General features: G+C 43.4%; 2 protein-coding genes across 2 annotated transcripts; one reads left to right on the top strand and one right to left on the bottom strand.

The window, feature by feature from the left end:
- Positions 1–523: 523 nt before the first annotated feature.
- Positions 524–13,370, bottom strand: LOC128974645 (acyl-coenzyme A synthetase ACSM3, mitochondrial-like). Its single transcript, XM_054391319.1, has 15 exons — positions 13,177–13,370; positions 10,386–10,437; positions 9,547–9,723; positions 7,961–8,171; positions 7,060–7,267; positions 6,677–6,820; positions 5,386–5,542; positions 4,316–4,395; positions 3,445–3,568; positions 2,848–2,928; positions 2,087–2,188; positions 1,631–1,758; positions 1,421–1,520; positions 750–869; positions 524–610 (listed from the first exon to the last, which is right to left on the bottom strand). Exons 1-15 carry the CDS (start codon positions 13,368–13,370, stop codon positions 524–526), a joined length of 1,965 nt encoding a protein of 654 aa, XP_054247294.1.
- A 33-nt stretch (positions 13,371–13,403) lies between these two features.
- THUMPD1 (THUMP domain containing 1) lies at positions 13,404–15,666 on the top strand. The gene is made up of 4 exons (XM_054391318.1): positions 13,404–13,613; positions 13,972–14,152; positions 14,516–14,764; positions 15,347–15,666. Exons 1-4 carry the CDS (start codon positions 13,404–13,406, stop codon positions 15,664–15,666), a joined length of 960 nt encoding a protein of 319 aa, XP_054247293.1.
- The last annotated feature ends 451 nt before the right edge of the window (positions 15,667–16,117 follow it).

Here is a 16,117-nt window from a genome sequence, read left to right as displayed (position 1 = left end):
GTGCTAAAATTAAAGTTGCTACAAATCTGCTTTACTATAGATTTTAAATTCTGTACTGGTCTAGTCCTTAACATTTTAATGGTACAGATTTTATCTACACTTTTTTTTCTAAATATACTTGCAATGATTATACCTTTTAAAAATGTGAGGCAGAAGTTGTCACCCTTCTCAAAAGTGATTTTTGAAGCAAAAGCATTCTTTTAAACTTGCTGGGTTTTGTATCCTTTTAAAATTAAGTAATAAAGACAAAATGCTGGTGACAGTTCATTAAATACTTTATTTAACACGGATCACCTGTTGCTCTCTTGCCTACATGAGCTCCTCATCTGATGTGTATGTGTTTGCCTGCTGTACTGATACAGCTGTTAGTGTAGCACCTGGGACAGCCAGATCTGGGACCTGGCTAAGAATTTATTCAAACCTAAACTAAGAAGGATGTGGTATAATGTCTTACTCTCTGTTCCCAAGTAAATCTTCAATACCTTACTTGGGAAGAATTCCTGTTAAAATGCAAGAAGTGCTTCTAATCTTTCCTCCACTCCTTCTGGCGCAGCTCATTTCTTCTGATCTTCCCACTAACAGTTTTTGGCAACTGCTGAACAAACTCCATCTATTGGGAACAGGAGGAAATGGCAACACAAAATCAGAGTTTACCTACATTTTTACTTTCTCTTAACCTCAGCAGCACACAGAAGTTAACATCCCCTGTCTTATGGCAGTGAAAATGATCTGGGTATGTGAGCACTCACCTTCCTAGGATACTTGTACGGAGCAGTAACTTTCTTAACGTGGTCTTGCAGCTCTTTCATCATTTTTTCTGGATCTTCTGAAGCATAGTCAGATGTCAAAACAACAAAGGCTTTCACCACCTAAAGGAGTTATGGCAGCAGTGGTTTTAAATGCCAATGAAACTGTATTACACAATAATAACATCTGAAACTTTAACCAAATACTTGCTGAAAACTTGCAGGGTAATGTACAGAGCAGGTACGAAAAGCTTTGCTGAAGCCTCTGTGTGCTTACTGAGTCTGGACTGTGCAGGCAGTTTGTTACATGCATTAAAGACTGAAAACTAATTATTTGAATGACAGAGAAAGCTTCAAATGGTACTTTTGGTATACTGGATTTGGGACAATTGCCTTGGTCAGTTTTGTCCTGGGTGGATTCCTCAGTCTGACAGAGTAGAAATGCCAGCTTGGATTTTTTATTTTTTTTTTTTAGTTGTAATTTAAGAAAACAAACAAAAAACCCACCACCACCAAAAACCACAGACAAAACCAACCACACTCAACACGAAAACCCCAAACTAACAAAAACCCAAAACCACAAAAATAAACCAACCCTGGACAGATAAATCCCTTGGAAATTGTTTTATATTAGCTCTAGTATGCACAAAGCTACTAAGAAATACATAGTTTACCTCTCCTCTGATGGGGTCTGGACTGCTGACAACAGCTGACTCCACCACTGCAGGATGCTCTACTAGGGCACTTTCTACCTCAAAAGGTCCAATACGATATCTTTAAAATGGAGGAAAGGGCTTTTAGTTGTATTTGATAACACATAAACAGAACTTCCCATCTGAATCGTCAAGTTTAATGATTTACTGCTAATCATTCTTCAGTTTTACCCAGCAGAATTAATGACATCATCAGCTCTTCCAACAAACCAGAAGTATCCATCCTCGTCCATAATCCCCCTGTCTCCAGTCACATAAAAATCCCCACGTATTGTTGCCTCTGTTTTTTCTGGATCATCCTAGGAAATATTAAGCTCCCTTAAAAATACATGACATTGCATTCTGACATTTGGTATACAATTGATGGTAGTCAAAACATCACAAAATTACAGCTTTTTCTTCTGTGGTTGTATGCATCTGATTCATGAGGGATGTTAATAACAGAATTATTAATTCCCCATTACTAAGATACAAACCTAAGCATCTGCAGGAAGAAATGGAAATCCCTCCTTCCTCCCCCTGGGTTTTCAGATTGGTAAGCAAAGCAAAGTAAATTAAATGGGGCATAAGGTTCCTTGTGACAGAGATTTAACAGGCTATCTACTTTAAACGTAGAAATATTCTTACAGCATAGCAAGTGAAAAGAAAAAGTGGTCTGGTAGGTTTTACTCTGATGGCAATATCTCCTTCTTTTCCAGGAGGCAGAATGTTACTGTTTTCATCTATAATCTAAAAATAAAACACAGTTTTATTTTGCAGTCAAATTAAACGGTGCTAAGATGACAAAAATCTTGGTGTGCATTTAAAATATATAAAGTTGGCTTTTTTTTTTTTTCCCCACAGGGAAATTATTTGGAGCAGTAGAGGGTCTTACTCTGACAACTGAAGTGTCATTGTTACTAATCCACTGTACTTTGCACTATGTCATTTATCTGAGGAATGCTAAGCACTGTGCAAACATGTGATGGAGTTAGTAAGACCTCAGGGAGGATCCTGAGTGATGGGGTAGGAGAACTGAAAGATACTAAAAACGTTAATCCACATTGCAAATTGATGTGGTGCTAGAACCTGCTTCTGTAGCTTTGTTATCACCAGGAAACAATATTCAACCCCACTCATCCTTGACTCAGCAATTTAATTTCTAGCACTGCCTGCAAGTTTCATATCTGACAGTTAGTACTGGTTTGTCATCTCCATTGGTGGAGATGGTACAGCAGGGAAGTCCAGTGGTTTGTTCTGCATGCTCAGAGTAGAGCAGTAACCTGCATTTCTTCACTCTTTCATTCACTGCTGAGTGTGCATGGTACAGCTGCATTGGAGCTTTCAGACTTCTTTAATGGAAAGTGATTAGGCAAGAGAGAGAGACTGAGTCACCAGAGGTACCATACCTTCACATCATACTCTGGAGATGGCTTTCCCATAGAGCCAGGTTTGATTTTCATTCCCTTAAAATTTCCACAGACCAGCACCTGTAACAAGTGGTGTTGTATTTTAGTTTTTTTCTTTAGTTAAACTGTGCCTTGTATATTCACTCTATAGGTTTAAAAATACTCAGCTAATATTGTGTATTGATGTAAGGAATATTAATTGTCTTTGTTATGATCTTATATCCAATGATGAAACTTCTAGAGAGAAACTATGCCCTCAGACTCATGCCCACAGCTCCAAATAATGTTAGTGAGTGCTCTAAAGATAGAAGCAGAATTTGGAATGCAGTAGTGAGAAATATACTTCTCTTGTGTTAGTTCCCAATCCAAAGCCCACAGGGATAAAAACCAGTCCTTGGATTTTGAGTGAAGCTGTTAAGAATGTCCTGTAACTACAAAACCTAATGTTTTTTTCCACTGTTGCTTACTGCAGCTGACTTTTCCCCTGAAGTCCCAACTGTGTAAAATCATTTTAATCATTTTTTCTTGGCAACCTGAAAGGAATTTATTGCTGTATCCATAAAGCATACATATTTACAGCTGCAAAGCAGCACATACTGTTTCTGTCTGTCCATAGCCTTCGTGAATGTCCAGCCCAGTCTGCGCTTTCCACTCTTCCATCACGTCAGGGTTGATTGGCTCCCCTGCACTCACACAGTGCCGCAGGCCTTTGAAGTGATAGCTTAGTGAGAAAGAGAAAACAGAACATTGGCATCATCTACATCCCACTTCTGTGTTCCTCTATTGTGGGGTCCTTTCTATATAAACCCAACATTTTTACTGAGTTCATTATGTCTGAATTATGGAGTGTTAAACAAAACCAAATCTGGGAAAAACAAAACACAGAGCCAACAAACAAAGCAAAGGAAAAAAATTCTGCTGGTTTACTTCTGCATTCTTTTGGAAAAATCTAATGATCAATATGCTGTTTCCACCCTTAGAATCTGACTGGCGTCTAAACTGAAAAGAAGTAATAAAGTTCACCACTAATGAGAGGAAAAACTCACAGAAGAGTTAAATGAGGCCAAGGAGTGTTTCATACATTTCACCAAGCCATCCTGACACACATCTTGTAGCTATAGTACTGCAGGAACAAGTGCAAAAACAAACTGGGGTTCTGTGATTATAACATCACTTCTGAGGATAATGTCAGTCGTGATACCATGTCTATCCTCTTACACCCTCAGCTAAACTGCTTTAAAGTCTTATGCAAGTTGAATGTAAATTATGAAATCTGAGATAGTTAAGCTGTGCCTAAGCCTGTATTCTGACTTTGTTCCTAGTACTTCAGATTCAAAACGTTGGGAAATCCATAAGCTGTGTTACTGTTATGCCATTGTAAATTTGGAATAAAATCAAGGTGAGATGAGCATTTGGTCTGATGAATTCTGATTAAATGGACCAGCAAAGTTACTTTCCTTTTGCTTACCTGGACACTTTATGTTGCACAAGCATTCGATAGGCAGTTGGAGGAGAACAGAAAACAGTGATGGGAAATCTTGACAGACTCTAGAGAATTCAAAAATTAAAAAGGATGAATAAATAAAAATAAAACATACTGACAAGGTACTGAAACCTGTGAGGTGTCATCTTCATTGTAAGCAACCATATAATGATCTCTGCATGCAGCTTGTGAAACACACAAAGGAAGTGTTGTATCCTAAAAGCAGTTAGCACCATGCTTGCCAACACCAACACACAGCAGTTACATTTAATTAGTTTCATCTTCAAAACAGAACCTACCTAATTTTACAATTAGTTCTACACACTGAAGTTGCTGTGGTTTTTTTGGTTTGGTTTGGTTTTTTTTCCCCCTCTGGAAAGTTTTACAGTTTCTCTTGCAGAATTTCTTCATAATTACAGTTAAGTAGAAAACAAGTGAAACCATAAGGCTGCTTTTTGAGATGCTCTGTAGGTGTTCCAGCTGACAGTGGTTTTCAACGTGCCCTAACACTAACTAGCAATTTCCAGCCACTCAATTAACATGGATAAGGTGATAACGTCATTCCATGCAAAGAGAAACTCAGTTGTCTTTTTCAACTGTTGAGAAATTGTGTGTGGATGTAAGAGAATATAAAGTTGGTGCCTTTTGTTAAAGAAATTCAACCTCACTGCCTCTACACTCCTTAACTTTGAATTACATGGGGCAGAACTGAAACATCAACCTATTACTGTCACTTCTTTGAAAAACAACAGCAAAGTGCTCGACAAATTCCAGAACAACTTCTTGTGTACTTCCCTGCAGGTTTGTGCAGTCAAATCCAGGGCACTTTATATGATGAAACTCTGTGAATATCAAATATGCTCTTGTTTGGGATAAACATTTGCAGCACTCGCTACTTAACTAGCTGTTTGCTTACTGGTTGGTGAGTTGTAACTGTGTTGTCCCTGTGCGAGTTGTAACTGTGTTGTCCCTGTGCAGCATCAGAGGAAATGAAAACCTGGGCAAAAGCAGCCAGAGAGAATAGTGCTGCTTGTTGTTGGGCTCTCCTCACTTACCTCAAAGACAATGTGTGGGTCAAAGTGTGGCATCTTGTGTACAAACACACATGTCCCTTGAATCCACGGTGACAAAACGCTGCTCCAAGCTGCCTTTGCCCAGCCTGTGTCTGATATATTCCAAAGTATATCTGAAGAAGTCAAGTTCAGCCAGTATCTGGTAAAATAAGGAAACAATTCACAGTCTCTGTTTGGCATGAATAAGGCAAATATTAAAATATAAACCAGAGAAGGCAAATATTAAAATATCAACCAGGGATGTGCCGGTAAAGCAAATCCATCACCGGTTGTCTTGGGTAAAAGGCAGTTAGAAGAAGTTGAATTTCTGAGGAGGGGTAAATCACAGCACAGGCAGGATGTCAGCAAAACAGATTGGTGTTGCATTTTTCTAAGGAAAAATTATACAGACAAGCAAACACCACCTCAGAATACAGTGTTGTATGAATATGGATGGCACTGCTGAGGTTTTGTTGAACTACTTTTTAGGGACGAGGAATTTTTTTCCATTGTTTACCTACTTTTAATTTGGTATTTTCTCATTTGTTATTCTTTGCCTGTTAGAGCAAAATACATTGCAAAATCAACTTATAAACAACACTGCTTTATAAATTTAAAGATTATCAACTATCAGCATTTTCTTCCTGCGGGAATTGTGCCTAATCCAGACACAGATGGATTCAGAAACCTTGGCTGACCCATGGGGTTTTTTCCCTTTTTTGATACAGACTTCATAAATGTGTGCTGATGTGCAGTTCATGGGCATTCTATTAACTATACACAATGACAAATGTACCAAAAGTTAAAAGAAATGTTCAATGTTGTTTAGTCTGAGGAGGCTGAGGGGAGAACTCATTGCTCTCTACAACTCCCTGAGAGAAGATTGTAGTGAGGTGGGGATTGGTTTTCTTCTCTCTACTATCAGGTGATAGAATGAGAAGAAATGGCCTCAAGTTGTGCCAGGGTGGATTTAGGTTGGAGATGAGGAAAAATGCCTTTGCTGCAAGAGTAGTCAGGGATTGGAGCAGGCTGCCCAGGGAGGTGGTGAAGTCCCCATCCCTGGAGGTATTTAAGAAATGTCTGGACATTGCACTTGGGGACATAGTTTAGTGGTGATGGCAGTGTTGGGTTGATGGTTGGACTGGATGATCTTGGAGGTCTTTTCCAACCCAAACAGTTCAATGAATCTATGATTCTAAAAGAACTTAGTGACTGTATGATCACTCCATTCTCTAGAAACCAAGGCAGCTGGACTCAAACTGTAAATAGGTCTGGTTTAAAGTGGTATCTGTACCTTCCACTTACTGTGAGGCCAATACCATAGCTGCTGTGGGAATGTTCAACCATTTTTGGAGATCCTGTTGTTCCACTGGTGAAGAAGATAGCCATGGGATCTTGATACTTCGTGGTCACACACTGGTGATCAGAAGGAGCATTTCTTAAAATAAGCAGAGTGATGAATAAAGTGATTTGCAAGTGTGACTGACACATTTTGGAAAACATTTAACCAAAACAACTGCAGCAATCAAAGCTGTCATAAACATTGATATTTTTCCACACTGCAGTCCTAAAAGGGTGAAAAATATATTAGTGTGTGCCAACATTTCCTATTCAAAACCAGCAGCTGTGCTTTGCTTTCGTTATTGCTGTGGTGCTTTCACAGTGTTATTTACTCACCTCAAGAGATCCTTAAAGTTCAGCCATCCTTCTCTGTGGCCCTCTGACACAAGCAACCTGAATTTCAGAGACTGGCATTCAGCCCCAACAGAATCTACAGCTGGTGCCACAGAATCATCAGTGATGATACACTTTGCCTTGGATTTCTGTAGTCGGTGAAGAATGTCCTTCGCTGTCAACTGCTGTGTGCCAGGAATCAAGACAGTTCCTAAATGGAAGGAAGCAGAATGGAAAAACCATCTCAACACTTCAGAATAACACCTGTATCTACAAGCAGACTTCAGCTTACTTTGCTCTTTTGTGGAGGAAAGAGCTGTACTAAAAGCAGGACTTGCCCCTACACATGTAAAGAGACTGATTTCTTGGGTGGATTAAATGCTATGTGGGAATTAGCACAAGTTAGCAAATAACACATTGAGCATGGGACAGTAAAAGAAATCAACAGAATAACTTCCCTTGTTCTGAAAACACTGCTTCTGGAACTTGCCATCTCTCTCAACCTTTCTTCTGGCTGTTGTCTCACAGGTTTGCTGCTAGTGTTTGTGAGGTCCCAAGACAGTTGGAAGCTGAATACCAGATCACTCAGGGAACATGTGAAACATTTTAAGTGGGCTAATTTCACTGCAAGTTAGCAAGAGGATGCATTTGCAATGTGTCACAGTTGCTGTGAAGAGAAGAATGGCAGAGGCACACAGACTCACAGGGTTTCCTTAACACCTGGAACATGTGCAGAAGTCATAAAAGTGCCATGAAGGAAAAGCTTGGCATGAAGAGTGGTTTTGATCAGCATGAACACTGGTTCATCCTCAGTGTCATGTTGGTAGTTCTGGGTGATCAAGGTGCAGCAAGGAATTAAGTCACAGTTTCTGTACCTACAGAGCATCACTCTGCTTTTACTAACCTGTTCTCATGCAAGCCACATTCACCAGCCACCACTCCGGGATCCGGGGCAGAATCAGAACCACTCTGTCTCCCCGCTGTAAGCCACAGGCACCAGAGAGCACGTTTGCCACCTTCCTGGACAGCACTCCCAGTTCCTCAAAGCTCCACCTCACCTCTTCTCCAGCACCATCTACCCACCATAGAGCAGGGTTTTTAGACTTTTTCCCCTCCTACAGAAGGGTAGAGGGAAAAGGCTTCACTTTAGAAACACATTGACTGTACCTTAAATCTGAGGGGAAGAAAGCATTCATCACTTATTCAGTGCTGGAGAAACCTGGGGACGCAACAGAAATTAGCCAGGGATTCCAGATGAGGCAGAGAACTCCCCCATAGAAAGAACAGTCTATATGTGCCATTTAGGACATTACATTTGTATTCCTTTCCCAAGTTCTTCATCTTACTCTCTGTAAGTACAGCACAGAGGAAAAATAATGTTTTTGGTTCAGGTCATGCCAACAAAGCCAGGTGATGAATGTGAGCACCTCTGAGATGTGCCTCAGAGTCTCCTGAGCCCTCCAAGCTCATTTTCAACTTCACCTGGAACAGGGGCCTGTCTAGTACTTCTGAAAATTAAATCAAACTTTCAAAAGCAAAGGTCCACACAGTGTGACCTTTAATCAATGTCTCAACTGTTGTGTAAAGTGATGTGATATGTATGCATATGATGTGCAGTAGCAGTGTAGTAAATCATCTCCTAAGCAAAACGTTCACTGGAGCAGCAAGAGTGTGACACCTTATTATCCATCTGAAGGTACAATAACACTGAGGTTAATATTCAGGGGAAAAGATTTTATCTGTGCGCTTCAGAGGGCAAAGTTTCAGAGGCTGTTCCTTGCTCTGTTTGCAGCCTGCCAAAATTTTCCTGCAAGAGGAGCAATTGTGTCAGACAGGTCATACCTCTGCTCTGTTCTTGCTGACAGGCTGGCCAGAACTGCATTTAGCCCTTCACCATGAACAGCCTGAGCCTGCTAAATCAGTCCTACAGCCACAGAGACCAGACCTAGGTAGCCTAGCTAGTTTGGTTATAGACCCATTCTTCATGTTGTTTGTTTGGTTTGGGGTTTTTTGTTGTTTGTTTGGGGTTGTTTTGTATTCCCTTTCCTTGAACAGAGCTATGCCAGTTTTTTAGAGTCCAAGGTCTTGATGCAAAAGATTCCACATTTGGGATAGGTGGGTAAGATTTGATGCTACACTGTACTCTTTCATTTTACAGGCAAGCAATGAAGCATGCAGAGGTCAGTGATTTACCTAGGACATGCAGGTAGGGATGCATGCCACAGCTGTGGGGGAATTGATGTAGAGTGCCACAGTTCACAGACTCCTTTACGAGGCACCTGTTTACACACATTCAATCTGAATAAAGGAAAGAACTATATGGACTCAGTGACAAGACATCACGTGGCCTAAGGTTCAAAATGCATGAGATGATCACCAAATTATAATATGAACATAACACCAGTGTCTTGGTTATTGGATTTGTCAGATATCCAGCATTAATGACCATCATTAGATACTTCAGCAGCAGAAAAGCCAAGTAACTGTTACCTTTTCCACTTCAGCCCATCTGTCCAGCACATCTCTTGCAAAGTTGAAGTACTCTGGTATCTCTGGCCTGTACTGTTGTGTCATGGCTTCATAACAGAAAGAGGCATGAACTGGGTAGCACCGGCTGCAAAGCTGGAGAGATCTCAGAGGAGCCCACAGGGACACAGCTCCTGGGATCTTCCATGAGAGATGCACAGCAGCAAGAGCCATAATAGTCTCCTCAAGGTTATTTGTTGCTGATTATCTCTCCAAGCAATGCTACAGGGATACAGTTACAAAACTGGTATTAGCCATGTGGTTTCAGAGCAGCTTTTACTACTGCACAGTGGCACACAATGGAACAACAATTCCAGCTGCTAACTGGAGTAACTGCTGAGGACAGTTCCAGTTTGGCCATTGCCTGGCCCCTGTTTTCCAGTGCCCACCATGCAACTGAGCTCCTCACTGCATTCAAGCAGAAGAACTCAGCCTTGTCACTGTGGCAGCTTTCATGTAGGTCACATTCCTTCCCTTACTATGAGCTCTGCTAATCTCACAGATCACACTTGTCTTATACAGCAGGGAGGCACTGAATACTATTCAAGCTCTTCAGCTCTGATTTCTCCAGATGCAATGTCTGCTTCTGACTGACAACATAGAAGCAACAGCTTCTGGACCAAGGTGTTGCATAGATAATCCAGCAACCATGCATGAATTACTGGCTGACCACAGTGTCACTAGGTACTTACAGCTTTTCTGGTTTATCAGCACTGGAGATATATTGGTTGCCAGCAATGAAACAAAGGTAGCAAAGCCCTGAAAAGATTCTAAGTATCATCTTTTTAAACATCATTTGATACCTGGTCAGCAAAAAGGGTTGCTTTATGAGATGAGGAAACATCCAAAGACTCCCTGAAAAAGGACCCAAAATGCAAAGCCTTACTTCTCAAAAAGAGCAAACTTACCAGGAGATCTGAAAACTCTGAAGTAATTATTTTCATGCATTGTCAACTGTACTTTATTTACAAAATAATGTAGACACTACTGGTTCCTTGTGGAATTAATAACTATCCAGCTGTAGAATCAAATTCAGTGACTTAGTGAAGCAAAGGGACATTTTTTGGATCTCTGACTGCATGCTGCATATGAGAAATACAGGGGAGAAACCCAGCCAAAAGGAAGACATAAAGGGACAGGGAGAAGAGGGAATGTGGACAGAGAGCAGCCAAGTCAGCACTCCAGAACGAGTGGGTAGAGAGTAAAGGCTGTCAATGCTGACTTACTGCCTCTGCCCTGCACCAAAGCGGAGTCCTCTCAGTGCTGGGATGTGTCACAGCTTTGACTCCTTCCACAGATCTCAGAATCCTGGCCACATGTCCACTCTTGCACTGCTGCTACCTCCAGTGACCGACTGCTGTCTTCCTTATACGTACTTTGGACTCACACAAGGGGCAGCTGCGTCCAGCCCAGAGAGAGCAGCTGATAGGTTTCCACAGAGCTCAGAGCAGAGGTAGAAAGCGAGTCCAATATCTCTTCTGTTTCCTTTTCCTCCCCTCTTTCCATTCACCAGCCCATGGAGTAATACAGTCGTAAGACCTTGCTACAGCCAAGCCAGACCTATTATGCTGTGGCAACACAGGAGCAATAGTCTTGTGACAGGCTCCATGACTGCACTGCTCAGCATATAGCTTGTGGGTTCTTAGGCAACCACAGAAGTTCAGCCCTGACAACGAGTGTTGATTCCTGAGATGCTGCAGCTGGTGCCTGGATGAGCTTTGTTAACACCTGGTGACTGTGAAGTTTTGTAAGAGCTCTGCCTCATGATCAGAGAGCAGTTATGTGGTGCAGCACTACTGTCTGCTCTGCTCCCATGGGAGAAGCAGGAGGGAATGTGTGCCACCCTCATTTCTACCCAGGCCATAGACCAGCATCACTGTGGGCATGGCTGTGGCATTGGTGCATACCCCCAGTCTCTCCTGTAAAAGCTGGGGAGAAGGTGGCAGCTCTAACTTAAATTGGGACATCAAGATGCATAAGAGCCTGTTTGCCAGTGCCCTAAACACCTCCTGCTGTATTTCCATTCTCCAACCATGGCTCTAAGGTCAGCAGGAAGATTGCTAATGTCCATCTACATCTTTGGACCAGAACAGTCCTCTGGGTGCTGATCAGTGAGCATAACAGTATGGTCCTTCCTGGCACATAGGTCCTGTACTTTTGCCAGTACTCCCTCATAGGTTTCTACCCATGTCTGTTTATAAACAGCATACTCAGAGGAAATGTCCAGCTCCCTGAAAAATTCAGTGCAGCAGAAAGAAACTGATTCAAGAGATTTCCCAAACCACACAAAGCTGCTGTCTGCCTAGCAGTAAAGGGAGACCTATATCCAGAGTGCAGTAGTGAAATTTTAAACAGCTCTTTGAAATGCATGAGATGAAATTCTCCCTGAGGAGCAGCCTTGAAGGGATTCCTTAAGCAGAAGATCACATTGCCCCAGAGGAGGCACCAATGTAAAGAGTAAATGACAGCAATGGCTTGTGGTAAAAGTCACCGAGTGTGCCAGGAACATATAGGCAAACAGGTTTCAAGTCTAGAAAGAAAGCTGTAACTTCCAGAGCCCTGTTACTTTTTTGTAGGGCAGAGAACAGATTTCCAGAGCATGGATAGGTATTTCCAAGGCCCCCAGCACTTCTCACCACAGAAATATCCTAGTTCTGAGTGATTAATTGCATTTCCTCTGCACCACTCAGCTGCTTCTAGAAATTCTTCCTCCTGTTTCAAACATGACCTGACATACCCAACTCCAGAGACTATCACTATAATTCACCAGAACTTTGAGCCTTTTGCACAGCTCCAGCCCTGCAAAGATTTAGTGAATTTTAATTCTGTGTGGTCAATGATCCCACCACAATTGGGTGGTGTCTAACAATGTCTAACAATTGGTGTGGAACTGTGAGTCTCAAAGGCTTTGCGGGAACAAAGTTTCAGAGAAGATGTAAATGCCACATCCAGTTTTGCTTGTAACTGATAGATACTTTCTGAATTTTTTAAAATTTCTTCTCCTGGAATCATTAACACAAATCCAGACTTTAATCCTGGAACTTTAGTCCAGGGAAGAGAAGCCATTGAGGGCTACGAATGAGTGAATTTGGCCACAGCTGAGCACACAGAGTTCAGAGTCCTGTGCCCTGGGTAAATCACAGAACGCTTGGGGATGGAAGGATCATCTAGTCCAACCCGCCTCGTAAAGCAGGATCACCTAGAGGAAATCACACAGGAACATGTCCAGGCAGGTCTTGAACGCCTTCACAGAGACTCCACAGCCTCTCTGGACAGCCTCAATGCAAAGAATTTTTATCTTGTACTTGCATGGAACATCCACACAAACCTTCCAGTCTGTGCCTACTGCCCTTTGGCCTGCCACTCAAGAAGAGCCCGGCTCTGTCCTCCTGACATTCGCCCTTTAGATACTGATAACCATTAATGAGATCCTCCCTCAGTCTCCTCCAGGCGAGCCAGCCCCAGCTCTGTCAGCTTCTCCTCATGAGGCAGATACTCAACCCGCCCGCAGCAGGTATGAAGTCTGAGGTGAATCTGCATTTCCAAGGGTGGCTTTCTGGGTCTTTTTCACCTCCAAAGGCAGCTTGCAGCTACACTAGCCGCGGGAGGAGCCCCGAGTCCGGCTGGCGCCACGGCTCGGCTTCCCCGGGGGAGCCGGCAGCGTACGGGCGCGGGGGGAGATTTCGGTGCCCGGTGCCTGCCGACTCCCCCGGCGGGGACAGCCGGGCCGCAGGGGGGCGCTGTCCCCCGGCGGGCACTGTGGCCGGTCGGCGCGGAGCTGACGCCATCGCTGTGCGCAGCGGCGGCACCGGGTGGCGTCAATGGCCGCGGCGGAGCCGGCGGCGCGAAAGCGGCGGCCGAAAGGCCACTTCGCGGCGGGGCGAGCCAAGCGGCCCCGCGGCGGCGGGCGGCAGCTGGAGGCCGGCATGCGCGGCATCCTCATCACCTGCAACATGAACGAGCGCAAGTGCGTAGGGGAGGCCTACAGCCTCCTCGGCGAGTACGGGGATCTGCTCTACGGGCCCGAGCAGGTGAGTGCGTGCGGGTCCGGCCGGTCGCTCGGTAGTGGACGGGAGACGACCCTGCGCGGTATCGGCCGCGCCTCTCCGATGTCCTGTTTTCTGATTCCCGCAGTCCGGCAGTGCTACCTCTGGCGGGGAGAGCAGCGCCGTGAGGCCTCCTCTCCCATTCTGTGTGCAAAACGCCCTGTTGGTGTTCAGGACGCACACGAGAAGTGCAGCTGACCCCAGCGCAGCCCTCGGGTTGGCTGAAGAAAAGGCCCTGTGCCACTTACCTCCGAGGCCCGCCACGTGGTGATGCCATGCTGGTGGTTTGAAGCGTGGGCACTTCTGCTCGATACTCTACAAACGAACTGTGCCTTGTATGAAGTTTTCAGATCACGAGGAGCAGCCCTCTGGAAGCGAGAGGGAGGAGGATGAGGACGATGTTGAAGCTGCCCTGAAGAAGGAGGTGGGCCAGATCCGTGCTTCGACTGAGCAGAAGCTGCGACGGTTCCAGTCGGTGGAGAGTGGTGCTAACAACGTGGTCTTCATCAGAACCCGGGGCATAGGTGGGACAGCAACTGGTGCTGCTTTATGCTGTGGGGATAAACTGCTCTGAACAGTGTTAGGAACAAGCCACAGAGGAGCAGTTCCAAGAGACTTGCATGTATCAAACAAATACAGGGTTTCCCCTACCCTTTGGCATTGCTGCTGAATTTTGTCATTAGCAGAGTTGCTGAGGGTAGAGGAATGTATCTTGCCCAAATAATCTCTGATGATCCAATTTTAGTGTAGTAAAACAACTCCACACAAAAGTATTTGAGGCTGATGGCGGTGCAGCCAAGCATGCATTTCCCCAGCTTATTTAGAGAGAGGAAGAGGGAATAAAATGCCTTCAAGTTGTTTCTTATACCTAGATGTGTTTCTTGTAGAACCTGAGAACCTGGTGCATCATATATTAAAGGATATGCATGCCACCAAGAAGAAGAAAACGAGAGTCATCCTGCGCATGCTGCCCATTTCTGGAACTTGCAAGGCTTTTATGGAGGATATGAAAAAATACACAGAAACGTTTTTTGAGCCTTGGTTTAAAGCCCCTAATAAGGGTACTTTCCAGATTGTTTACAAAGCTCGTAATAACAGTCATATGAGTAGAGAAGAAGTGATCAAGGAACTGGCAGGTACGTATGGATTTCACACCAAAGAGATGAGTATATGAGCAGTTACAACTTCGTGCAGAACATAAGTAGGGTTATTAAAAGTGGGTTTAGTAAGCAGAGTTGTTGCTTGAAATCTGTTGAATTAAAAAAGCTGCTCTTAAGACTTAAAAAAGGTGTTGTCAGTGGTGCTGCTGTCTTAAGAGACAAGCAGAAAGAGAGTACAGTGTTGAATATGATTTGGAGTGCTGGTTACATGTGCTTTGAAGTGATTGCTATCAGACTTTCTCTCTGGATGCTGTATTGAAAACAATATGTTACTATTTCCATTGAATGTAGGACTTGGAAAATAGCTCCACCATACTGAGGTATTTGGTTTCTTGGTAATTGCAGTGGAAGGGTTTTGCAGTTACTTTAGTCTGGTGGTAAATTCTGGTGGTGTAGTCTAAGAGTCCTGCTCTGTTCCACTATTTCAAGCAACTACAAAAACAAGTAATTGGTTACAGCTAAGGCTCTTCTGTCTTAACTTTAATCTTTTCAACAGGGCATGCTTAAGTTCTGAAACGGTTTTTCTAGCACATGCTAAACTACACCTTCATTTTACAGGAATTGTGGGCAGCCTCAACCCAGAAAACAAAGTCGATCTTAATAACCCACAGTATACAATTGTGGTGGAAATAATAAAGAATGTCTGTTGCTTAAGTGTGGTGAAAGACTATGTCCTGTTCAGAAAATACAATCTACAGGAAGTGGTGAAGAGCAACAAAGAAGACACACAGCAAAACCCACCAAGTGTGACAGAACAGAACTCAAAGGTAGAAAAACCAGAAACCGAGGAGAAGGAGAAAAAAGAAGTAAAAGAAGAGAGCACAAATCAAGGTGAAGCAGGAGCTGAGCCCAAGGGAAATGATACACTGAATGCTTAGAAGATGTGGTAAAGGGAAAGGTAAACATGGCCAAAACCTATTAAAAACAGTTTCCCTTGAGTTCTGAAAAGGTGTTTTAAAAGGAGAGTGGGTTTTATTTTGAAACCTTGTTTTTAAAATGCACATGTGTAAGAATCCTGATGCTCCGTGCAGGTGGAGCTGACATTACTGCAGATGCAAGAGTGCTCAAGAGTGCATCCTAACCTTTCTGTGAGGCTTGCTGTCATTCCCCTGTGGCTTTGTTCTGCACTGCCTTTACCTAGCAACAAAAAGCATGCAGATGGAGGTGCTGCCATTCTGACTCGGAGTGACTCTTTTTATATCTGATGGCAAGAGAAACCAAAAGGCAGTGCAGAATCAGCTCTATCAAGAAGTATTGACAGAAGTGAGGAATCTGAAAAAGACAGTTGATTGCAGAGGGTTTTTAAGGAAGAGAACTGGTGTAACTGGA

This window comes from Indicator indicator, chromosome 22 (assembly GCF_027791375.1).
Source record: "Indicator indicator isolate 239-I01 chromosome 22, UM_Iind_1.1, whole genome shotgun sequence".
Lineage (NCBI taxonomy): Eukaryota > Metazoa > Chordata > Aves > Piciformes > Indicatoridae > Indicator > Indicator indicator.
Note: the sequence above shows the minus strand (reverse complement) of the source record. Positions and strands in the feature narration are given on the sequence as shown.